General features: G+C 42.1%; 1 protein-coding gene across 1 annotated transcript in view; it reads left to right on the top strand.

Moving 5' to 3' along the window:
- The first annotated feature begins 24,232 nt into the window (after window positions 1-24,232).
- Window positions 24,233-27,427, top strand: part of LOC136677390 (uncharacterized) — a 7,724-nt gene continuing 4,529 nt past the window's right edge. The window contains exons 1-2 of the mRNA XM_066654912.1: window positions 24,233-24,241; window positions 24,707-24,831. Coding sequence (XP_066511009.1) covers window positions 24,233-24,241; window positions 24,707-24,831 — 134 coding nt within the window. The remainder of the gene's footprint in view (window positions 24,242-24,706; window positions 24,832-27,427) is intronic.

Raw genomic sequence — 27,427 nt, 5'->3', positions numbered from 1 at the left:
ACTTTATTAGAAACACCCTTCTTTTCCTTCCACACACGGGCCACTTTATTAGAAACACCCCTCTTCTCCTTCCTCACACTGGCCACTTTATTAGAAACACCCTTCTTTTCCTTCCTCACACTGGTCACTTTATTAGAAACACCCTTCTTTTCCTTCCACACACGGGCCACTTTATTAGAAACACCCCTCTTCTCCTTCCTCACACTGGCCACTTTATTAGAAACACCCTTCTTTTCCTTTCACACACTGGCCACTTTATTAGAAACACCCCTCTTCTACTTCCACAAACTGGCCACTTTATTAGAAACACCCCTGTTCTACTTCCACAAACTGGCCACTTTATTAGAAACACCCTTCTTTTCCTTCCACACACTGGCCACTTTATTAGAAACACCCCTCTTCTCCTTCCACACACTGGCCACTTTATTAGAAACACCCCTCTTCTACTTCCACAAACTGGCCACTTTATTAGAAACACCCCTCTTCTACTTCCACAAACTGGCCACTTTAATAGAAACACCCTTCTTTTTTTACTTCCACACACTGGCCACTTTATTAGAAACACCCCTCTTCTACTTCCACAAACTGGCCACTTTATTAGAAACACCCCTCTTCTCCTTCCACACACTGGCCACTTTATTAGAAACACCCCTCTTCTCCTTCCTCACACTGGCCACTTTATTAGAAACACCCCTCTTCTCCTTCCACACACGGGCCACTTTATTAGAAACACCCCTCTTCTCCTTCCACACACTGGCCACTTTATTAGAAACACCCCTCTTTTCCTTCCACACACTGGCCACTTTATTAGAAACACCCCTCTTCTCCTTCCTCACACGGGCCACTTTATTAGAAACACCCCTCTTCTCCTTCCTCACACTGGCCACTTTATTAGAAACACCCCTCTTTTCCTTCCACACACTGGCCACTTTATTAGAAACACCCCTCTTTTCCTTCCACACACTGGTCACTTTATTAGAAACACCCCTCTTCTCCTTCCTCACACGGGCCACTTTATTAGAAACACCCTTCTTTTCCTTCCACACACGGGCCACTTTATTAGAAACACCCCTCTTCTCCTTCCTCACACTGGCCACTTTATTAGAATCACCCCTCTTCTCCTTCCTCACACTGGCCACTTTATTAGAAACACCCTTCTTTTCCTTCCACACACTGGCCACTTTATTAGAAACACCCCTCTTCTACTTCCACACACTGGCCACTTTATTAGAAACACCCTTCTTTTCCTTCCACACACGGGCCACTTTATTAGAAACACCCCTCTTCTCCTTCCTCACACTGGCCACTTTATTAGAAACACCCCTCTTCTCCTTCCTCACACTGGCCACTTTATTAGAAACACCCTTCTTTTCCTTCCACACACTGGCCACTTTATTAGAAACACCCCTCTTCTACTTCCACAAACTGGCCACTTTATTAGAAACACCCTTCTTTTCCTTCCACACACTGGCCACTTTATTAGAAACACCCCTCTTCTACTTCCACAAACTGGCCACTTTATTAGAAACACTCTTCTTTTCCTTCCACACACTGGCCACTTTATTAGAAACACCCCTCTTTTCCTTCCTCACACTGGCCACTTTATTAGAAACACCCCTCTTCTACTTCCACAAACTGGCCACTTTATTAGAAACACCCTTCTTTTCCTTCCATACACTGGCCACTTTATTAGAAACACCCCTCTTCTACTTCCACACACTGGCCACTTTATTAGAAACACCCCTCTTTTCCTTCCTCACACTGGCCACTTTATTAGACACACCCCTCTTCTACTTCCACAAACTGGCCACTTTATTATAAACACCCCTCTTCTACTTCCACACACTGGCCACTTCATTAGAAACACCCCTCTTCTCCTTCCTCACACTGGCCACTTTATTAGAAACACCCCTTTTCTTCTTCCACACACTGGTCACTTTATTAGAAACACCCCTCTTTTCCTTCCACACACCGGCCACTTTATTAGAATCACCCCTCTTCTCCTACCACACACAGACCACTTTATTAGAAACACGCCTTATATCCTTTCACACGCTGGCCACTTTATTAGAAACACCCTTTTTCTACTTCCACACACAGGCCACTTTATTAGAAACACCTTTTTTCTACTTCCTCTCACTGGCCACTTTATTAGAAACACCCCTTTTCTACTGGTGGGTAAAAACATATCCCTGTAGCATAAGGCAAGTGCTATAGTTTCAGTCATACTCCATGCGGAGTTTACTGTGCCCCGCCAGGTATTTCATGTCAGAGATGCTACTAGTAGCCAGTAAAGTAAAGGCAATTTTCCTGCTCACTGTGTACCACCTACAGGCCATACTTTGAAAAACAGATGTAATTGTTAATGACAGGTTTTATGGAAATAAAGGTAAAGTGTTTAAAGCAGTTAATTGCATTGAATTGCTTTGATGTTGGAAACGCAGTTAGCCAAGTTGATTAGCGGCTGAAGGAGGGGAATGAACTCGTCAATTATGATTCAGGGAAATATGCCTAAAGTATTTGTACGCTGAGAGAGATGAGGGGTTATTCCTCTCAACATCTGGATCTAGAGGGCGGTGATAAAGCTAGATGTGTCTACAGTTAAATAATGCGCTAATGTGATTTAGCAAAGCAGCTTAGCGTGGATTTGAGTCTTTTCTATTTTCATCAAGCCCGTGTGTTTGTGTGTGTGTGTTTGTGTGTGTGTGTGTGTGTGTGTGTGTGTGTGTGTTTGTGTGTGTGTGTGTGTTCATGTGTCCAGAGGGCAGAGCTGAGCGGTGTGGATTAAATCCACTTGCTTTCTCTCTCTACTCTCTTTCTCGCTCTCTCTCTCTCTCTTTACTCTCTTTCTCTCTCTCCCGAATCCTGTCGAGGCCAAGATAAATTCATAAACTCGCCCCCAAAAACAAATCTCTTTTGGCGTCTGTGGGAAAAACACAGTTCACGCTAATTACAAATTAGCAAAAAATAAACTAATCTCTCTTTCCCCACTCAGCTGATGCATCCCACACTTTTCCCACAGTCCTACAGGGCCTGCAGATTAGGTTCAGGTCACAAGGGGAAAAAACAGAATTCCCAAAATGTGGACCAAACACTGACACATCCAGAATTAGCAGTTGAGAATTAGCGCTAGCCAGATGTACACAGAGCCAAGTGCTTTGCTCTGCTTTTAAAATGCAGTGTCTTGTCATTATTTTTGGCTTCACTCCATGTCCATATTTGGTCGTTTGCATCCACGTTCAATTTTACAACTACACCAATAATTTCTTTACAAGTCTTTACAAGGTCAATTTTCTCTAGTAATACTTTTTCAAGTTGTGAAACACCTAGGGGCCTGGATTTATCACAAACGCTGTAACAAACCAATTTTAATTTTTTGGCCACCCCGAAATGAGTGGCCCACTCTGGAGTATAAATTGGTTAATTCAAGACTAAATAAATTCTTAATTTCATGCAAATTGCACATGTAAAATTATAAACAATAATTTTTAATTAATCATATTTGCACATTTCTGGTAGTTAACTTAAGGGATTGATTTTTATTTTACTATAGTCAATAAACCAGCACTTGCTTGATGTCTGAAGTTCACATCTTTAATTTGCATTAAAGCTATAAGCCTAGCTAAAAAGTCACGAAAGCTTATCCCCACCAATTGGAATCATTCTAGAATGCACCTTAGACAGTGTCATCCTCCCAAATTGTGGAGCAGTGGAACTGTGTTCAATCCCCACCTCTGGTCACTGTCCTCTGCAAAATGATCCAAAGTTTAGGTGAGTGTGTGAGTGACATTTTGAGTGTGTGATGGATTGCAGTCTAACTTGCCACAGTCAATATACGTCCTACAAAAGGTCCTTATAGCAATGCCATAGGACAGTGGTTTTGAAACTGTGGTATGTGTACCACTGGTGGTACGTGAAGAACCAAGTAGTGGTATGCCAGGTGACCTCAAAAAATTACTACTTAACTAAAGAATTAATTAATAACTGAAACCAAAAATTTTTCATGTGTAAATTACATAATGTTTCACAGTTTTCATAACTAAGCTTTAATAAAATCTGTTTGTGTAAAAAAAAGACACAACATGGTTTACAAATAAACGGTAGATCAGAAGTCTTTAAGGAAAGGGCTGAGCAGTGTTCCCCCACTTCTAATTTCCAGGAAGGGAACACAATCTCCCAGTATTCAGCAAAATCCATGAAAAGAAAGCCCAGTTCCAGCTTCTTACTGAACGTAAGCAAAGGCTAGAGACAGACGTGAGTAAATTGGTCTTTTATTGCAAAATATATATATAATATATAACTGTGTGTCACGCTGGGGAACGTGAGGAGTAAATTTACGGGAGGCGGACACACTCGCTACAACACAGATGATTTTTTATATAACACAATAAACAAACTTAACGAGAAACATGAAATAACATAAGAGCACGAAAGAACACTATAGGACTAGGGCAATGAAACAAGCAAGAGAGACGGGTAAGCGCGAGGCGAGAAACGAGAAAACAAACTAGAGAAACAAACACTACAAAACACAAACGAACTAGAGGGTCATGAAAAGGAGTAAGAGAGCGAACGAGGAACGAGGAACTAGAAACGAGAAACAAGAAACAAACGACAACGAAAACAAACAAACAAACAAATCCTAACAACAACAAAATGACCGATAACAGGAAGTGAGGGAAGAGGGCTTAAATAAACGAACTTAACACGAAACACCTGACACAGATAACGAAGGTAAAGAAGGCGGAACAGAGACGGGACAAAGGTGGAGCTAGAGAGAAACGAGGGCGGAGATAGGAACAATGATAGACAGAAAGAGCCTCATAGAAGGAGAAAATAAACAAGAAAATCCAGGATGTGACAGACGCCCCCCCCCCCAAGACGCGCAACTCCCGGAGCGCGAAAAACTAGACTCTCCAGGAGCTGGCGCAGGAGGGGGCCAGAAGAACAAGACAAAAAACGAAACTAGAAGACTTATGATAGGACAGGAAATGGAAATAGAGGTAAGAGACTGGACTTAAACGGACATCGGACATAACTAGAAAGAACAGATGGGGAACGAGAGAAGACAGGAGTAGAGACAGGGGACTGAAAGATAGACTGGACAGAGGGTTTAAATGATGACTGAACATGAGACCGGATAGGACTAACAGGGGACTGGACTTGAGGCAAGGGAACTGGGAACAGGACTTTCACAGGGACAGACATTAACACGGTGACAGGGACCGGAACTGAAAGAAAGGCAGACAAAGGCACAGGGACAAGGGCAGAGACAGGAACCAGAACAGGGACAGATACAGGAACAAAAACAACTGGTGGGTGCCCAGGGCTGGCAAATGTCCGTGGAAATGTCTGAGGGACCAGCCTGGGCACAGTTCTGGGGATCGGCCCCGAAGTCCTTGGGGCCGTCCTATGGGTACAACCGGGAGCGGCCGTAGCCACAGTCTCGGGGGCAGAGACGGCCGTAGCCACAGTCTTGGGGGCAGAGACGGCCGTAGCCACAGTCAGGGAGTTAGGAGCGGCTGAGGGAGCCGCACTCACGGAGACTGGAGACCCTGCGACGATATCCACGGAGACAGGGGAACCTGCAGCGACGTCCACGGAGCCCTGCGACGACGTCCACGGAGACAGGGGAACCTGCAGCGACGTCCACGGAGACAGGGGAACCTGCAGCGACGTCCACGGAGACAGGGGAACCTGCAGCGACGTCCACGGAGACAGGGGAACCTGCAGTGACGTCCACGGAGACAGGGGAACCTGCGACGACGTCCACGGAGACAGGGGAACCTGCGACGACGTCCACGGAGACAGGGGAACCTGCGACGACGTCCACGGAGGCAGGCGGAACTGCGACGACGTCCACGGAGGCAGGCGGAACTGCGACGACGTCCACGGAGGCAGGCGGAACTGCGACGACGTCCACGGAGGCAGGCGGAACTGCGACGACGTCCACGGAGGCAGAGGAATCTGCGACGTCGTCCACAGAGGCAGAGGAATCTGCGACGACGTCCACGGAGGCAGAGGAATCTGCGACGACGTCCACGGAGGCAGAGGAATCTGCGACATCGTCCACGGAGGCAGAAGGATCTGCGACGACGTCCACTGAGGCAGAGGAATCTGCGACGTCGTCCACGGAGACAGAAGAAGCTGCGACGTCATTCACGGAGACAGAGGAATCTGCGACGACGTTCACGGAGGCAGAAGAGGCGTGCGTCGCTCTTACGAAGACAGGAGAGGCGGACGCCGCCTTCAAGGAGAGCTCCAGGCGTGCCATGAGGCCTGTAAGCTTCTCCTGGAGGTCAGGAGTGAGCGCAGAGCGGTGCTTGGGAACTGGGGGCCTAGCGACAATGTCCATGGAAACAGGAGGCCCTGCAGCGACGTCGTCCACGAAGACAGGCGCGGCCGGAGGCGCCGCGCGCACGAACACAGGCGCGGCCGGAAGTGCCGCTCTTATGGGAACAGGAGTTGAAACGTCCAGCGAGGCAGGTGGTCGTGCTGCTCGCCGAGCACGAGTTGAGGATTTATCGGGTTTAGGGGCACCGATGGGCGCACTCTTGAGGGATTCCCCCAGAGGTGCGCCCCTGTTAGCCTCACCTCCGTTGTCCTGAGGTAGGAGGCTAACCTATGGGTAGCCCCTACCCATAACCCCCCCCCCCCCCCCCCCAAAGAATTTCCCCGGACCTGAGGGGATAATCCTCCAGCGAGGGGGAGACTCCAGCCCGCTTTCTCCTCCGGCTCCGTCAATTCCCGCTGGAGAAATCCCTTGATTCACGAATCGAGTCCTCTGTTCGGGGGAAAGGAACCGCACCGGGAATGTTCTGGAGCCGTTGACTCCATTCAGAGGCCACTCTTAAAGCCTACTCTACGGGATCTCTGGGGCCTGTGAGAAACGGAGTCCGGCGAATCACACATCTCCTAAACGGGTAGTCCGTGCTAGCTGTGTCCTTATTTTGATCGGTCATTCTGTCACGCTGGGGAACGTGAGGAGTAAATTTACTGGAGGCGGACACACTCGCTACAACACAGATGATTTTTTATATAACACAATAAACTAACTTAACGAGAAACATGAAATAACATAGAATAAGAGCACGAAAGAACACTATAGGACTGGGGCAATGAAACAAGCAAGAGAGACGATGTGACACTGTGTTTAAAACATACAGTTTTGTGCTCTATAGTTTTTTTTAGTAATTATTTTAGAATACATTTGTGTTAATGCATGCAAATTATAAACATTCAAGCAAGTCATTAAAAGGATTTATAGGCGATACTTGGGGAATTAGATTTTATAACAGGTTGTACTTGGTCTAAAATGATTAAGAAATACTGCCGTAGAACAACCACATTTGGTTCCATAAAGAACCACTGAGCTAATATATTTCAATAGGTAAAGAACCTTAAAATCAAAAGATGGAATTTTAAACTCTTAAAAGTTTCTTCACACTCACACATCTCTTTAACAAACTTGGTTCCTTATGGAATAAGGCAGTGGTTCCCAAACTTTTTCGGCCATGTCCCCCAACCTCACCCCCCATACTGACACATGGGCACATCTTTTACTTCTAAGCTCAAGTGGAATTTATATATACATTCATTAAAACCTGTAATTATGTAGGAAAACAACTATGCAGTGATTGTGCTTAACATAAATTATAAAACAGCTGAGAGAAAACCCTGCACATTTGCTCTGCAAAAATGACACATTTAATCCCCTCATCTCTTCAGTGACTGGTCTGAGCTTGCTTTGAGATATGTCTCATCATATTTATTTGTTTTCCCTTTGGAAGTTGTGGCTTGAGAAAACTCATCATCTGCTGCACATTTAGCTCTCAAACCTGTCCCTCTTTTGCCTGTCCCTGTCAAACCTATCCCTCTTTAAATGTGCGTAGCTCATTTGGGATCGACTACTCTATGGCATCGCTTTCAATGTCTTCAGAAAGAAAACAGCAGTACAAGTCAAACAAGTCTTTTAGCAGCATAAATCTACTGAGGTCAGGAGTGTGAGAGAGGCAGAGAGAGAGAGAGAGAGTGAGAGAGAGAGAGAGAGAGAGAGAGAGAGAGAGAGAGAGAGAGAAAGTTTTGATATGAAGACTAAAACAATAAAGCAAACACAGCCATCAATCACAGCCATGAAGCCTCACTGACAGAGCCTCCAAACTTATTGATCTGCTATCTGATGAGTAAGAGTGGGTGTAGCACACACACAAACACACACACACACACACACACACACACATTATATTATGACCACCTCCTTGTTTCTATACTCACTCAGCACTGCTGTGTTTGCTCTGTGTCACGGCAGCACTGAGAATGGGTGCAAGGGAGCAAAACAGCATGCAGAACAACAGATGGACCACAGCCTGTAATTGTAGGACTGCTACATGCAAAGTAGGTTAGTGTGTGTTGTGCTGGTTCTAGTGGTTTAGACACAGCACTGATGCTGGACTTTTTAAACCCCTCAGTGTCACTGCTGGACTGTGAATATTCCACTGACCATTACAGGATTCACTTTGTAGTTCTACAATTACAGATTGTAGTCCATCTGTTTCTCTGCATACTTTCTTATCCCCATTTCACTCTGTTCTTCAATGGTCAGGACCCCCACAGAGCAGATGATTTGGAGGCTGAAACATTGTCAGCCCTGCAGTGACACAGACATGGCCGTGATGTGTTGCGCTGTTATGAGTGGATCAGACACAGCAGTGCTCCTCGAGTTTTTAAACACTGTATCCACTCATTGTCCTCTCTGTTTGACACTACTACCTCATTGGTCCACCTTGATGTAAAGTCAAAGACAGTAGCTCATTTGGTGCTGCACAGTTTCTGTTGGTCTTTGTCTAGTCCAGTGGTTGCCAACAAGTCGATCGTGACCGGCATGTCGATTGCAATATATCATGGCTGCTTCAGTATCACGTTTAAGTTACTATAGTTGTGTCTTTATGTATCCGCCGTGGTTCGCGAGCTAGTGCTAGCAGGGACATATATAACTCTGTCATCATATAGGGATTGTGTCCGCAAATATGACACGCGAATTTGCGTCTCTGACCTGCGCTATTGCTCTGTATTCTCTCTGCCCTGTCTGAGCCACGGCATTTTGTTTCAAAACAGGAGATATTATACAAATGTTTCATGCGGATTACAATAAATTACAATAATGCAAGCGTCACACTACACCCCGGTGTTCTTTCAAATTGTGCTACATTGTCAAAATGTGTGGCCATAGTGTACTTTAATACGTACAGCCGCCTAAAAACAGTAGGTTGAATATTAAGATAACTTTAAAGAAGCGTGTCAGAAAATGCTCCCAATTATAAGCAGGAGATTTGCAAAGCCTAAATGCCTGTATGAGGGCAAAGATAAGGTACTTTAATAATAAAATATTTAGCGCTATATACTTATAAATTATCGCATGTACATTTCTGAAATGTTCAAACAAATAACAGTACGCGACTGTAAAATGCACCAAAGGAAAAATATATTCACCATGAAAAACAATAAAAACATTCAAAATTGTGGGTATGAGCATGCAGAGCACCTGTTTAGAATCTGCAGAGAGTGTACAGCCTCAAGCACTTAGTACCACCACAGCCAACACTCAGCTGTACATTAAACAGCTCAGTAAACAGTTTCATTTTATGTTATTGGAGTGTATGGGGGCATATACAGCAATGTTTATTTAGTCATTTATGTATATGAAGTAGGGCGGCACGGTGGCGCAGCAGGGAGTGTCGCAGTCACACAGCTCCAGGGACCTGGAGGTTGTGGGTTTGATTCCCGCTCCAGGTGACTGTCTGTGAGGAGTTGGTGTGTTCTCCCCGTGTCCATGTGGGTTTCCTCAGGGTGCTCCGGTTTCCTCCAACAGTCCAAAAAACACACGTAGCAGGTGGATTGGCGAATCAAAAGTGTGTGTGTGTGTTACCCTGTGAAGGACTGGTGCCCCCTCCAGGGTGTGTTCCTGCCTTGTGCCCAATGATTCCAGGTAGGCTCTGGACCCACCGCGACCCTGAATTGGATAAGCGGTTACGGATAATGAATGAATGTATATGAAGTAGCCTTAACCTTATGCTGGCAGATCCTTCGTTTGTTCTGATTTTGAAAGGTGATCTTGCACATAAAATGGTTGGTGACCACTGCTCTTGTCTATCATCAGTGAACACAGAATGCTGCTGGCTGGATATTTTTGGTTAGTGCCCTGTCTTCAGTCCAGCAGTGACACTGAGGAGTTGAACAACTCTAGCAGCACTGCTGTGTCTGATCCACTTGTACCAGCACAACACATACTAACACATCACCGCCTGCTCCGAGGTGGTCATGTGGGGGGGTCCTGAACATTAAAGAGCTGGGTGAAATGGGGAGATTACAGTCTGTAATTGTAAAACTACAAAGTGCTCCTGTATGGTCAGTGGAGCTGATCAAATGGACAATGAGAGTCAATACAAAATAGGTAATTGTTGACTGTGTATTTATTAAACGTTGTGTACAGAAATCTGGATGTAATTGAGATGTTTTAGTTTTAAGGGTCAGTATCTGTTAAGACTTGTAACTTGGGAATCTGGGAAAAGCGCTTCGTCAAGGAGAGGACTCTCATTCTCTTTCTCTCTGTCACACACACACACACACACGCGCACTGCTGACTACTATCTGTCCAGGGTGTAAAATGTTCCACCGTCCGATCAATAGAAATTAGGTCAGAGGAATTGATAACCTTATAAAAGCTGTAATTACTTTCCCTTCTCAGCCTTGGGCAGTGAAGTCCTTTTCATGGATTCTGCCCCTTGCTGTGCCTTTGCTCTGCTGCAGATGTGTAAGGAATTAAAGCTTATGGAGCGTGATTGCTTTGCTGAGTTCAGATATATAAATCCAGCAGTCTGATACCTCAGAGGAGCTTTAACAGCAACCATGAGAAGGATGAGAATGAGAGAAAGAAGGAGAATGAGGAGCAAACCCATTGATTTCAGGCCTGGAGAGGAAGTACCTAGAGCTCCAGTCACTGGCCACTTTATCAGAAATACTCCCTTCTACTTCCATAGTAGCCACTTTATTAGAAACAACCCCCACCATCATTTACTCCCTGGCCCCTTTATTAGAAACACCCCTTGTCTACATCCACCTACTGGTCACTTTATCAGAAACACCCCCCCAACCCCCCAACCTCCCCTCCCGATCATTCACTCCCAGGCCACTTTATAAGAAACACCCCTTGTCTACATCCACCTACTGGCCACTTTATAAGAAACAAGCTTTTTTAAATTTACACCACCCAATGTTCACAGCTGAAAGCAACTCAGGGTATGTCTCAGGGTATCTCTAAACGTAGTGTAACTGCATGTTGGAGTAAATGGCTGTAGCTTGTGTCCATCATGTATTTCAGTGGATTATACAGCAGAAATGTATAATTATTTCCTCTAACTCTTCTGTAAATGGCTAAAGTTATATGCTCAGAGCTACTCTAACAATAATATATCCATGCTGATGACGCTCAAATATAGAAAGTCTATAAAAAGAGAAAGCCTATACTCAAAGAAGGATCAAAAAAAGGCACATGATTACAATTAATTATGACTTAACACATGGATTTCATCATTTTCCATTATTGGATACTAACATTATTATAGTATTATTATATTATATTATAATATTATTATTATAATAATAACATTATTCTAGACCTACAAATCTTTATACATATTTTGTTATACATATTTATATTTACAGCCCACATTTCCACTAAATTACAATGAGCTCTCAAAGTCCATCTGTACTTGGAAGATCGCTTACGTTATAATATTCAGCAGAGTGGGAGCTCCATCTCTCCCTCAGCTAATTAAGTGGGGGTTTTTGGTCCAATTTGTAGAGTAACAAAGCTGGTCATGTCCTCTATTGTGAGGGCCACTCGAGTGATTTTCAACCGCCTACTCCTTCGTTCTTTCATGCTTGGTTTTAAGTGCTTATAGAGGCATTAAATGTATTTTCTCTCTCTCTCTCTCTCTCTCTCTCTCTCCTTTTTTTCTCTGCCCCAGTATGCCAAACATTACAGAATTGATGAAGACTTTCATTCATTTGTGATACTTTTATTTTTTTGGTGAAAACCCCATTCCAGCTCCTTTTGTGTCAACATCAAAAGAGACTAAAAATATTCATTTCACTCTCAACTCCAAAGCTTAAACTAATCCAGGCTTAGAAGGAAATATTATTCACCCCCTAACACTTCTAACCTGCTACAATGCCACCCCGTCCAACTCCCACCAAAAACTCCCACCAACACCATAAAGTGTGGCAATAGTACAAAAGTGGAAAGTTGTCAAGCATTGTTTAAGAGAGAGTAAGAGCCAAAAATGTGGCTTTACATTACTCTAAATTGACCAAAAGGTGGGTGAAACTTGAGTAGTGTCAACGTGGCAATGGAGATGTCTCACATCCATTGCCGTGGCAACATTCAGTTTCAACGGAACAGGTGAACTGAGAACCCAATTCAGTTTCAATAAGTTCACAGAGAGGGGGGGTTGGAAGAAAGAAAGAGAGAGAGAGAGAGAGAGAGAGAGAGAGAGAGAGAGAGTGTCACGCCCTGGTCCTGTCATGTCTGTTTTCCCAGCCATGTGCTCTTGCAAATGGTTCTGTTTGTTTTTGTTCCTATCTCCGCCCTAGTCCTGCCTTAGTTCCTCCTCCTCGTCAGTGTCTCCTTTGTAATCCTGCCTCCTCATTATCTGATCCAGGTGTCCCTTGTCTGTGGTGTGTTTTTAAGTTCCCTTGTCTTAGTGCTTCTTGGTTGGACATTTGGTTTGCGCTCCACCTTTGTTTTGTGCTCTCCAGTCTGCCTGGCTTGTCTGTTATGCATTTCCTTGAAGTTAGTCTTTGTATCTCTCATGTCTGTTTGTGTCTCTCTAGTTTGTTTCTCTTGTCTGTTAGTGTTTCCTTTCCTGTGCTTTGTGTACTTGTGTGGTTTCTGTCTGTAGTCTATTAGCTCTCCCTGTTCAGGTCTCTGTGTAATCTCTCTTTGTCAAGGTTTGCCTCTTTAGCCATGTCTCTGTCTAGTTCCCTCTATTAAGGTTTAGTCTGTATCTGTATTTGTCTCTTTAGTCTAGGTCTCTGTTTAAGTCTCTCTCTGTCCAGGTCATTCTGTCTAGGTTTTTGTTGCTTAAAGTTTGTTATTGCATTTGCGTCCACTTCCATTAGTCTGCGCCGTCCTGACAGAGTTAAAGAAAGAGAAATAGAGGCAGACACATTTGTAAAAATTCTGATTCCTTTATACATTCCTACAATTTAAGTTGTTCACTTGTCACTCGATATTTTACATTTTTATTATATATGTATGTACATGTTTATTTCTGTAATCAATTGTGTGTTTGAAGTGTTAAGAAATTGTGGTCACTAATAACAAAAATTGGATGCAAAATGCTCACTGTGTCCTCAACACAGACCCTGCAAGAATAAAACAATATTCTTTTTTCCAGACAAGTGCATTCCTTTTATATTTCAGGTGAAAATCAAAAAATAAACCTAGCCTTACTGCAGTGTATTTAACACATAAAGAAAACACAGTTGACGACAGCTCACACCTAAAGACACTGGCTTTTCAGATATAAATAACAGACCTGATTTGGCTATAATTAACACAGCACTAGGCTGTGAAACTTTGTTCTCTGGAGAACTGGAACTCCATCCTTTACCTCTGGGATGATTTGGCATCCAGAACATTGTCCAACGTCAGTGCCATCAAATCTTCAACTAGGTTGTCTGATATTTACAGTAAAGCCTTCCCAGAATACTAGAAGGAGGCATTGATTAATCCCCTTCAATTCAGAATAAAAGCAAAATGAACTGGTATCTCAGAATGTTCAGCTGTATACTGTGTATTAAAATACACTCTTAACTGATAGGCAGTGTTTCTATATAGGGCCATTATTTCTACGTAGAAAAAAATATTTGTATGGTGAAATGAGTCTTCATATTGTATTTGGTTCTACATCAACAAATTGTTAAAAATGAGTACATAATTTATTAAAATGAACACTCCAGATTCAGACTCCAGACTCCCAAACATTGTAGTTCTTGATTCCTTACAATTTGTAATTATTTATGGTCAGTAAGTGAGCTCCTCACAGTCACACAGCTCCAGGGTTGTGGGTTCAAGTCCCGCTCTGGGTGACTGTCTGTGAAGAGTTTGGTGTATTCACCTCGTGTCCACGTGGGTTTCCTCAGGGTGCTCCCGTTTCCTCCCACAGTCCAAAAAACACAAGTTGGTAGGTGGATTGGTGACTCAAAAAGTGTCCATAGGTGTGAATGTGCAAGTGCATGTCGCCCTGTGATGGACTGGTGCCTCCTCCTGTGTGTGTTCTTGCCTTGAGCCCAATGATTCCAGGTAGGCCCTAGACCCACTGCGACTCTGAACTGGATAAGTGGTTACATTCAATGAATGAAGGAATGAATGAAAGTGAGCTCCCGTCCACTGGTGGCACTGTTTCACTAAATAATCTCCACTGCACTGTTCCTGAAGAAGAGCTGCAAAATACAATTTGTGCTGTGTTAGGGATTGCTTTCATTCATTCACTATCTGCCGCAATTGTTTTTCATAAAAAGAAAAAAATTTGGCAGTCCTAACCTTCTGTACAGCTGGGTTTACAGTTTAGGTTTAGCATCAGGTTTAGGGTTAGGGTTAGGAAATAGAGTGTTAAACAAGCACAAAGCTATTTTTAATTATTTGGAGCCTGTAGAGTTAGCTATACAGGTTTGGGGTCAACTTTAAGTTAGGTTTAGGGTTCAGGTTAGGGTTAGGGGGGGGTTATCTGGGTTAATGCTGGGTTGCCAGAAGTTCACGTAGACATCCACAATTCTGAGCAGTACACATTTTCCAAATCCCTGGTATATTTGTACACAGTTTATAAATCTTGGACATGTTGTTTTACTAAAATATTTACAAAATCAACTTGAGACCAGGCTATCTATCACATTTTTGAAGATGGTTCTTTTAGTGTTAAGTTTAAGAATGTTAATCAGCTTGTTAAAATAGAAGAGCCCTTGTGGAGTTAGAACCATATACAGAAAATATTCCATTAATATAAAGAACCATTTCATGATGCGAATGTCTTTGTGGAGAACCCATAGTTTTAAATAGAACTGCTACCTTTTCTAAAGAAATCTACATGAGCTGTCTTTTTAAGGGTGTACTTGATCACACTTCTCTGTTCATGATCATACATTACTCTCTTGTTCTATATTTTATCGCTCAGTTTGAATACATCACAATACGCTTAATTATAGAAAACATTCCCTAATATTCACAAAGAGAAATGAGCACGCAGATGAGCGTGAGGTATTAATTAACTGCTCCCTTATTCGTTTAGATGTTTAAGTAGGTCTTCTCCCTTGTTGCTCATCTGATCAGTGCATTTTCAGAAGCTTAGAATGATCAGAGGAGAAGGAGAACTTTTATATTCATCAACCTGAAAGGACCATCATCATCATCATCATCATCAATGTCTGATAATATTTTATTCCAAAACCCATTATATTGGCAGTGTCTAGTCACTTTAAACTGTGGATCAGCATCAAATCAGGGATTCTGTCATTATGGCTCGTGATTGGATCATGGTTCTGGGACTTTTTAACTATCGTGTGTGGGTGGAATGGACCACCTATTGAGAACATACATATTTGGCAAAATTGGGATTTATATCCATTGTACCACGTGGGCAGAGATTCACTGTGTTACACAGGTTGATTGGGCCATGATTTAAGTGCTTTCTCACTGGTCCACAAGTAAAGAACTGGAGTTGGTACACATATCCCTTCCATATTGCAGGGGTTTAGGGGTGTTCACAGCAATCTGGAAAATTTGTGTAAATAGTGCACAGGTAATATTATAAATAACAGTAAATACATAATATGCTTTTATGATTTCCTAACTATTTAATATACCACTATGTTTCTAGTGTAAAGGGAATGTGTATGATTGTTTTGTAAATGCAGTTCTCTCTGGTTGTTTACATTCAGAATCTAAGTGGAACTTGTATCTCCAAAATAGCAACTAATACAAAACCTTTCTGGAGCATTTCTGTTGGCCCATTCATCATGAAATATTCACACAATAACAGCTGCTGTGTTGAAAAAAATGTTGTAAACAAAAAATGAACAAAAATGGAGAAGCCTGTTTTTTATTGGACATCGAATATATATTTGTTGTATTTCTGAGTATCTTCTGTGTCACCTGTTGGCCTTTGGCTGTCATCTTGTAGATTCAAAAATAGTCCCCAAAACTATGCTATTTTTATCCAGTAAACCAATATGAGGAAGTTGCCATGTGGAAAGGATAACAGTGTTCATAACCATTTTTACCACTGTGACAGGGCTGACTGGGCCACAAGCCAGTTCTTTTACATTGTGGTAGAGTTGACTGTGTCAGGAAGCATGATCTTTGCCACAGGACATGTTGACTGGGCAAAGAGGTGAGAGGGTCACTGCGGTGGTGAAGTTGAAACGGTCACAAACCAGGGACGTCCTCCCAGTGCTGAGCGAAGTATTTCTCCTGTCAGTGATGAAGTTGACTGGGCTAAAATTTAGGGAATTTCTCACTGTGGGAGCAGGGATGACTGCGCTGTGTAAAGTAAAGGTCATCCTCACTAGCTGAGTTGGTTCTTTCTAACAATACTTTCAAGATAAATGACAAGACCATAAGGTGAAGATTTGGTCATTGTGAGTTTGGCATTGGTTGCTTTTGTGTAGTCATTATTCCACAGTGAGAGCCAGACTGTGTATCAAGGACTTTCTCATCGAGGCAGTAAAGTTGCTTTTGAAAAGCTTTTAACACAGCGGTGGAGTTGATCTTGTAACACAAATTGTTCATTTTCTAGCCCCTGTGGTTGAGCTGAATGAACTATAGATGAATGCCATTTCTTATATTTAACCCTTTTGTTTTCAAGTGTCATATTGCCTTATGGGTCTGAGTTACAAGGTGTAGTGTTTAAAATCTTAGCCTGTGAAACAGAATGACCCTTCAAGAGCCTGATACACCACCAGACCAAGTAAAACCAAGCTTTCTTTTCCAGGCTTCTAGCTCTGTTGGCAGCTCAACCAGTCTGCAGTGATATCAGAGGAGTGCTGCTAGATTTCAATTAAATTTAGGGTATCATAATTTCAGCATAGCTGTGAATGTGTGAGTGTGTGTGTTACCATGCGAAGGACTGGCGCTGTTCCCGCCTTGCACCCAGTGATTCCGGGTAGGCTCCAGACCCACTTCGACCCTGAACTGGATAAGCGGTTACAGACAATGAATGAATGAATGAATTAATGATTTCAGAAGTGTTTGACAAGCATATATTATCATCCACTTCAAATTCTTCTGAGATTTGAAATGGAAATTCAGCTTCTTATTTGTCAGCTTTTAGTTCAAAACTTCAAGTTCCACCTTAAATGTTGCAGTAGCATCAGGCAACAGATTGAAATTGCTTCATCATTTAAGGTGGAACTGGAAATTTAGTAGGTAACTTCTGAGATACCAACAAGCTACAATAGCAATATGTCATTTGTGTCAGGCTGTAAAGGTTTATAATACATTACAACTACTACTACTGTCAGCTTTTAAGGCCTTTCGGGGGGCAGAGTTAATTTGTTAATCACAAACTATAGAATTACAAAAACTATTTATTTGACTACGTCAAAAAAAACAAGGTGTTTATTGCTGAAGTTATGGAGCTGACTGTGCCTTGAGCTTTCTTTTCCCCTCTAACTCTCTCTCTCTTTCGATTTTATTTTTCATTTTCTTTCTCTCTTCCACTCTCCCTCTCTCCATGTCTCTAGAGTATTATTGCTCTGTGCTGTGTTTTCTGAATGAGATAACAGTTCCTACCTCAAAGTCACTCCCCGCCTCTAAACGCATGACTACCCATTCCAATCTGCCTTTAGAGGAAAAGAGAGAGAGAAAACTCTCTCTCTCTCGCTCTCGCTCTCTCGCTGAGGGAGTAGTAGGGGTGTTTAATATGAAGCATGATGGGTTTTGTTAGAAGTCGTTTGGGTTCCTGTCGGGTCCTGTTTTCTTTAAAGTGCTAAAGGGGATGTTGGTTTTTATTTTATGTTCTTTCATGAATGACAGACGTGAACATGTTGCTTTAATGGGGACTTCTAAAACTTCCTGGCCACATTATCAGAAACCCCTAGCTTGCAAAATGTATTTGGAAAAAAAAGTGGCATTATTCCTTCCATAATTCTGGATGTTAATTTGTTTTTAAATGTGACAACTTTTAAAATATTGTTTATGAAAGTTAGTAATAATACCTTTAATACATTAAAACATTTTAAAATAAATACATGACTAAAGTAAAACTAACAATTAAACTGTTAAATTATTTTTATTTCATTTGCTTTTAGTTGTTTGGTTAAAATAAGTTTAAGCTATTGCACGTTTTAGTCTAAAATGTAGTCAAAATCATTTGCCATTATTAACACTGTGCTGATGCTGCATAATTAGCTCTAGATCTCAGATCATCACAGAGCGGTTGGAAAGCTCGGTCACTCCAGAGAACACAGTTCCACTGTTCCACAGTTCCGTACTGGGGCCTTTATACCAATCTTGTGGACTCCTGGCATTAGGTAACCTTAGCTTCTGCTGCAGTATCTCAATTCCTTACTTTTATATAGAGACTATAGAATCATGCACAACAAGCTAAAATACTTGGACATACAGGGTATAATCTCTATAGATCTCCTTCCAGGCTGCAAAATGATAGGAAAGTGATGCTATTAAAGTGGCTACAGAGTGATGACACAACTTCAAGAGGTCTGTGGAGGCTGTGTGGTATTGAAGACATGTATCACCAGTCTCTGTTTCTTTCCTTCTTTTTTTTCATCTTTTCTGCTGGTGCATAGCTCCTGACCTCAAGCGAATACAATGGGAAATGATTTCAGCCCATTGAGTACGTCTTCACTTTCAAAAGCGCTTGTGTTTGTAATCAGTCAGCCTGGTAATCCCAATGTGTGTTTTTGTTTGTGTGTGTGTGTGTGTGTGTGTGTTGCGTCTTTTGCTGTTTTGCACTCATTATCTCGCAGGCCTACGGGGACGCCCCCCACCTGAGCCAAAGCCGCTTTGTTTTCCTAAATGAGCGAAAAGCAGAGCACCTGATAGCACAGGAAACTCAACATAATGAGGGATCGAGGGGAAACACACTAAAGCTAATGCTACAACTAGCAATGGAAGAGATACAGTGCTATACTGACTCTACATCTCTTGAATTGCCTTAATTTAACACTGAGACACTTATATCTGGTCCCTGATCGATGTTGTGAGATTAGTCCAAGCTGAGCAATGGATGTAACACCATATATGTGCAAACATTTGTAGAAAGCTCTTATAATGAATGATTTGAGCTATTTTCAAGTGCACCCACTGCTGACACTGCACTGAACAATCACTGGATTAAAACACCTACCTTGTATCTACACTCATTGTCCATGTTATTAGCTCCACTGACCATAAAGGAGCATTTTGCAGTTCTGCAATTACTATTTGTTTCTCTGCAAACTTTCATATCCCCATTTCACCCTGTTTTTTTCAATGGCCAGGACCCCACCACATAGCAGGTGAGTTGGGGGCTGGATCATTCTCAGTGCTGCAGTGGCACTGACGTGGTTCAGTGGTGTTTTGCTGGTACAAGTCCACTGAGACTAGTCCACCAACGAAACCTATCAAGCCATCGGTGTCCTGTATCCACTGATGAAGGACTAGAGGACAACCAACACAAACAGATTGTGCAGCAACAGATGAGCTACTGTCTCTGACTTTAGATCTACAAGGTGGACCAACGAGGTCGGTGCATTTAACAGAGTGGATAGTGAGTGGATACAGTGTTTAAAAACTCAAGGAGCATTGCTGTGTCTGATCCATGTTCTAACACCACCACTACCATGTCAGTGTCACTACAGCACTGAGAATGATCCATCACCCAAATCACACCTGTTCTATGATGATCGTGTGAGGGATCCTGACCTTAGAAGAGTAGGGTGCAATTAGCATAATAAAAGTATATAGAGAAACAGGTGGACTATAGTCTGTACTTGTAGAACTACAAAGTGCTTCTGTATAGTCGGTGGAGATGATAAAATGGACAATGACTGCAGATACAAGGTAGGGGTTTCAGAGATCATTCAGTGTAGCGTTCAGCTGAACATACACGTTTGTACAACAGACCAACAGAATGCAGCAGCTGGAAATGAACCTATACGCTCACCATGACCAATGCTTAGGATCAATCAAAATGAAATATAGCACTAATACTGGATTTTAGAGAGATGCAGAACCATCCAGTACTTTTAGGATGATTTAGAATCTTGATTTTATTTGTTTCTTTGGCTGAGTGCCATCAACTCCTCACAGCAATTTAGGGTAAACTGGCACTGTAACAAGATTAATACCCTTGTTTTCAGAAGAAACATTGGGTGAGTTAAGGTAATAATCAGTTTTATTATAATGATCAATAGTAGTGTTTGGTGTGGTACAGTGGTAACACCATTGGCTCCCTGAGTTCGATTCCAGGTCTGTGCTACACCAATAAGAGTCCCTGGGCAAGACTCCTAACACTGCATTGGCCTACCTGTAATACCAGTAACCTTGTAAGTCGCTCTGGATAAGAGCGTCTGCCATAAATGTAAAATGTAAATCAATTAGCAGTTTACTATCCATGCTTGCCTTCATTGTCATGAGGCATTCTACACTTTATTTTTTCTCTGTAGAGCACTGAGTGTGTTTTATCACATCAGCTCAAACTCAAGGCCATTGTGTAATACTCAGTAGTGTGTATTTGTGTGTTCACGGCCAAGGACGGGTCAAACCCAGATAATCAATTTCCTTAAGGGATTAATAAAGAAAATTTGTCTTTGTCTTTTTTGTATTTTTTCTTTTTTTTGCATTAACTCAATAAACCTGGAGGGTGGGGGTTCAAGTGCCGCTCGAGGTTAGGTTGAGTTAGGTGTGTTCTCCCTGTATCTGTGTGGGTTTCCTCTGGGTGCTCCGGTATCCCCCCATAGTCCAAAAACACATGTTGGTAGGTGAACTGGCGACTCAAGTGTCCCTAGGTGTGAGTGTGTGAGTGTGTATTGCCCTGTGAAGGACAGGTGCCCCCTGCAGGGTGTGTCCCTGCCTTGCGCCCAGCGATTCTGGGTAGGCTCTGGACCCACCATGACCCTGAACTGGATAAGCGGTTACAGACAGACAAAGAATGAATGTTTTCTTTAGGAACAAACCTCGAAATATGTCCAGTTTTCTTAAATAGAATAACACTTTTTTTCTTCGTAACACAGAATAATTGCAGTTCGTATTTATGTTATGTTCACTTCAGCTCCAAGGCACAGGTGTCACTGTTATCCTACATCCACACAAACTGAATGTTTGTGTATGTTGTGTGCCTGAAGGAGAATTACAAAAACAGTGCTGAAAACAGTTGTGGGACTGACTTTTACACAGGAGGATGGTGTCACAAGGGAATCACAGTTCTGCTTTTTTTTCTAGGATTTCGAGGCATCCCCAGGCTATGAACTCTGGAACATGGGAACTTGAAAGGGGGCATTCCCTAGTAAAGGGAAACTCCAAACAAGAGGATAAGCAGCCTTGCCCTTAAGTGAGGGAGCACAATGAACTGAAGCCAGTTCACATACCACATCTCACAAAAAGGTGATGAAAAGGTGTCAGAAATTCACGTGTATTCGTGACAAAGAACAATCTATATTTTGTACACATTGTAAAAATGATAGGATTTTTAGTCGATAGGATTCCAGTCAATGCATAGTGAGACTAGACGGCCACAAAGGACTCTGTCAGCAGACTCCAGCCTAGTTCTATTGTTACCATCACATTTCAAATGCTGCCTTATCGCAGAAGCTTAAATACTGGCTGAGAACGAGAGCCAGGCACAGATAAGTAAGAGGAAGTGACATCAGGTATCATTAGAATAAGAAAGTCTAATCTCTTCCTTTATTCTGCTCCACTATCTGCTTCAACTTGGACAGATATGACAGAATAAGCTGCTGATTTCAGGGACTTTAGCGAAGGACTTTGCTTCCCCAACAATCAGCAATAAAGTTGATCCAAAAGAAAAAAGCTACTACATTTAATAGATTTTGAATACTTTTTTAATGCTGCAATACATACTCAGGAAAGCCTTAAAAACCTGTGAAAACAAGAGTGTAGCAACATTCAACTTTGCTGGCCTTCGATGACTGCAGATACAAGGTAGGGATTTCAAATCCAGAGATCATTCAGTGTAGTGTTCAGCTGAACCTACACATTTGTACAACAGACCAACAGTATGTAGCAGCTGGAAATGAGCCTATACACTCAACATGACCAATGCTTAGGATCAATCAAAATGAAATATAGCACTAATACTGGATTTTAGAGATGGCTGAGTGCCATCAACTCCTCACAGCCATTATAGAGTAAACTGTCACAGCAACAAGATTAATGCCCTTTGAAAAGTAGCATCATTCAACTTTGCTGTCCTTCATCATTGTTAATGTCTAGTTTAACCTTCCTCCTGTGTTTGCTTTCTGTTACTATCTCTCATGTTAGTTGGTCGGTTTTGACCCGTGTCTTAAATCAGCCATAAGATCCCCTAAAAACAGTTAATTATCAACCAGTTTGTTTCTTACCTCTTGTTTACATTGTTAGGTTTCGTTATCCATGAAAGAATTGGTTTTAATTTTTCATTGTTGCATACTGTAAACTGGAGATGTAAACTCTACAAAACACAAACTCTAAACTTGTTGTTTAGAACTTATTGTTTTCTGATTTGAAATTATACCTGGGTTGAAACTGAATTTTAACAAGAGCATTTTATAATTTCATTTTTATTATTTATTTATTTATTTTGTTTAAGTAGAATTTCCTGAGAAAATCAAAAAGTCTTGATGCAATAAACAAATTTATGGACTACTTGAATGCATTTAAAACCTAAAAACGGGTCGGTCAAGACCCTAACACAAAAGGAAGGTTAAATGGATTTTTTTTTAATTAAGCGAATTTAATATATTTACAAAATAAATCCTCATCAGAGATTAATGAGACAGCAGTGCTGCAGCAGTATATTCTATATTAGAAGGCTGTTTGTTATGGACCTTAATAACTTAATAGCAGAAAATCAAAACCTGCTGCTGCCATGGAAGAAAGCTAACGTTCGTTTCTACTGGACCTAAAAAAAAATCTTGGCATCCTTTTAAAAATCTACACAACTAGAGACAACCATTTGAAACATGGGGACAGCTTAGACCGCAGTGAGACTACAGGACGGATCCTGATTTTGACGTATACGTACGCTTTCCGAAAAGAAGGTGCAGCACAGGTAAATTATTGCCCCTAAAGGTACAAACATTGGTTTAAAAAAAAGTTTTTTCCTAAAGCAAACTGTACATTTTCCTCTACAGAAGGAGAGTTAAATATTTGTAATCTTTCATTATAGAACTGTGTAAAATACAGGAACGTAATATAAGTCCTGATAAGATAAAATGGGGTGTATGAAATCAACAAAAATAAAAAAAATCTACTATTATAAAACAATAAGATACAATGACATTCACTATTAAGAGTTCTAAATATGTACTCTTGAGAGAAAGCAAAAGGTACCACCACAATGAAAGATTTTCCAACAGTGTGTGACAGTGTAGAAAAGGTGTAAACTTTGTGGTTTATGTGTTTCAAAAGCTAACTTCTGTCATTTATTTAATGTGTAACAGAAAATTCATATAAGAAGCTGACGGATAATGCCAATATTAGCCTCGTAAACTGACCCATTTAAGGTGGAACTAAAGCTCTAAATGTGAAAAATGTAAATAAGAAGCACGGCTACCTCCTAAAATGACATTTAAGGTGGAAAAGAAAATCAATAACGATGATAATATTAGCCTCACCTACTGAAACATTAATTCATTCATTATCTGTAAGCGCTTATCCAGTTCAGGGTCACAGTGGGTCCAGAGCCTACCTGGAATCATTGGTTCACACCTACGGACACTTTTTTGAGTCGCCAATCCACCTACCAACATGTGTTTTTGGACTGTGGGAGGAAACCGGAGCACCCGGAGAAAACCCATGCGTACACAGGGAGAACACACCAAACTCCTCACAGACAGTCACCCGGAGCAGGACTCGAACACACAACCTCCAGGTCGCTGGAGCTGAATGACTGTGACACTACCTGCTGCACCACCTTCCTACTGAAACATTTAAGGTCGAAATGGAAAGTCAAATATGAAGCTGGTAAATACAGGAAAAAGTCACTTTTTCACCTTTCTCTAGTAAAGGTTGATAATTAAGTGAAATGATGGATGCGTTGATTATGGCACATTCTTTATAGCTACCTGTGTATTGAAAGTGTATTTAAACACTTGCTGTCAGTTTTACAGACTGCTCCTTTAAATACAAGTCTGTCATGAGAGTTTTTGATCCAATAAAATGAGGACTGGAGAAGGACTGACTGGACTGGAGGTCAATCTGTTTGAGGGAGGTAAGGTCTAGTGTACGCAAGGGGGCATGGACAGGATATTAGTCCAGTTCCACACACCTGTTTTTTGTGGACATTTTCTCCTACTGTAGCGTTTGGACACCAGAGTGGAAATCTTTTGACCCAATATCTGCAAGCGCCTCAGAAGGTCTCACAAACCCCAGTATATCATTTTGTTGTTTTGTTTTTTTTAATGTTATACTTCTCTGGTCTTGTTTCAGGTAGTGCAAAATAAAAACCCTTTCCCTGTCGTTACTGCCTCCATCATGTCCTTCTTAACTCCCTCTGGTCGACCTTGTAAAAGGTTCTGCTTTTCTCCGCAGTCGCCGCTGTGTAAGATGCCAAGGTATGGGCTTTTAACTGCTGCTCTCCCACCATCCTCCAGGTCTCTGATGTCTCTTGTGTGTGTGGTATGTGTGCAGCAGTAAAATACGCTGTGAGCCAAAGGCAAGATGAAGGATTGTCAAGAGGTGGGCAGCTGTCCATCAGTAGGGGACCCTCAGGCATCTGCTTATATCACCCCCTATGGGTCACTGAGAGCCGATCCCCAAAAGAGCAACTTCAAAACTACACAGGGAACAGGAGGGTTTTGTGGTGCTTTCTGTACTCTCTCTCTCTCTCTCTCCCTTGTTTTCTCTCTCCCTCTCTCACTTTATATCTCAGCAGGCCTTTTGTTGTTGTTGACACGCAGCGGGATTGATGTTTAATCAACACCTAGGCAAACATCTGGTAACCTCAGGCATGTATCAGACAGAGAGAGAGAGAAAGAGTGACACAGAGAGTGAGGAGAGTGAGAGAGAGACAGAAAGAGAGAGAGAGAGAGAGAGAGAGAGAGAGAGAGAGAGAGAGAATAAAGTGGAACAGAAAGAGACGCTGACAAAGAAAAGAAGAAGAGAGGAGCTTCACTCCAGGGGATGTCTCTGTGATCCATGGGAGACGGTGTGTGTGTGTGTGTGAGAGAGAGAGAGAGAGAGAGAGAGAGAGAGAGAGAGAGAGGGAGTCAGCTAATGGAGATAAAAACAAATGCTCACAGTGCTAGTGGTTCATGGGGAGAGAGAGAGAGAGAGAGAGAGAGAGAGAGAGAGAGAGAGAGAGAGAGAGAGAGAGAGAGCGAGAGAGAGAGACAGAGCAAGCACAGGCCAGGAGAACAGAACAGACCCCATAGCACTCGCGCTATGTGTCATGGATCATTATCTGGCTTCAAGAAGAACATGTTTCTTTATCCCTGAGCCGTCCAGAGAAAAGTCAAGGACTTTTTTTTTTTTTTTTAGCTGAGAATGAAGCTCCCTGCATGACACTCCAGCTCAGCTGAGATTCATTAGACCATATTTTGCAAAGCTGTATTGTAAGTGAATGTGTAAAACAAATAGTAAATTATATATCAGCTAAAAAAAACAACAGGCCATAGTCAGGGAAAGCTATTGCAGGGAGCCATTGTTCAAACCACGCTGAGTTAGCCATGTTACTCTCCATTCATTAGAGAAGGAGAGAGAAAAACAAATGTACGGAGATCATGTGGTACAGAGAGAGAGAGAGAGAGAGAGAGAGAGAGAGCACACTGAAGATGTGCTACATATTCCATTAGGACTTCCTCCCTCATATGATCCCCTCTGACACACATTCACACATTCACTCACACACTCACTCCTGCTTATGGATTAAGCCAATCCACCTACCAACGTGTGTTTTTGGACTGTGGGAGGAAACCGGAGCACCCAGAGGAAACCCAAGTGGACACAGGGAGAGCACACCAAACTCCTCACAGACAGTCACCTGGAGCAGGATTCAAACCCACAAACCCCGGAACCCTGGATCTGTGTGATAGTGACACTACCTGTTACCATTTAATGGTAACTGATAAGTAGTATTAAAAATTAGTTGTTTTATTTAAATAATAATAATAATAATCCAAAAATGAAGTGTCAGTAGCTAAGTTTACAATCACTAACATATTTTTGGATACAAAATTATCCCCTGGAGGTTGTGAGTTCGATTCCCGCTCCTGTGTCCGCATGGGTTTCCTCTGGGTGCTCCGGTTTCCTCCCACAGTCTAAAAATACACGTTGGTAAGTGGATTGGTGACACAAAAGTGTCATTAAGTGAGAGTGTGTGAGTGTGTATCACCCTGTGAAGGACTGGTGCCCCCTCCAGGGTGTGTTCCTGCCTTGCACCCAATGATTCCAGATAGGCTCTGGACCCACCATGACCCTGAACTGGATAAGCGGTTACAGACAATGAATGGATATTATCACCCAGAAAAGAACCAATTGATGACCGTGCTTTTGCAGTGTTTTCCTTAGTTGGAACTCATAACGAATGCAAGTGACAAATAATTTCTTCTCTCTTGCCTGACATTAATTTTGACTATTTACTATTATTCCTTCATTCAATGCCTGTGGAAGTCAATGATATGATTTTTTTGTTTGTTTGTTTTTGGACAAATTATAGACCTTTCCATAAAGTCTTTAAGGTCTTCTAATGAGGGATCTCAGATGTACTTTATACATTTAAAAGAGATGCTATGAAAGATTCACTTCTTCAGTGCATGTGGAGGCTAATTTAATCTGGAGCATCGACCACCTTGTCATTTTTTTTTTTTGGGGGGGGTGGACACGAATCCAAATACAACAATTGGAGAAGAAAAAGAAGCGAGTTTAAACAGCTTCTGTGTGCCTCTCTTGGTGCTGCGGCCTTGCACTGTGTGTGAACTGTGTGTGGCTTATTCTCATTTAAAAGAAAAGGGGCCAAACAGAACTGTTTAGACATGGGGAGAACATTGCTGTTTTGTTGGATCCCTGTGGTATTTTGATCACAGCATATCACAGATCCAAGAACTGTCTTAAATTTTGGAAAAGGGGTATGATTTGTCCCTAGAATATAATTGCATTCCTTTTCACAGTAAATGTGAATGGAATGGAAATGGGCACTACATTCAGACCAGA

Source organism: Hoplias malabaricus, chromosome X2 (genome assembly GCF_029633855.1).
Source record: "Hoplias malabaricus isolate fHopMal1 chromosome X2, fHopMal1.hap1, whole genome shotgun sequence".
Lineage (NCBI taxonomy): Eukaryota > Metazoa > Chordata > Actinopteri > Characiformes > Erythrinidae > Hoplias > Hoplias malabaricus.
The sequence above is the reverse complement of the archived record's forward strand: the minus strand, read 5'-3'. Positions and strand labels throughout refer to the sequence as shown.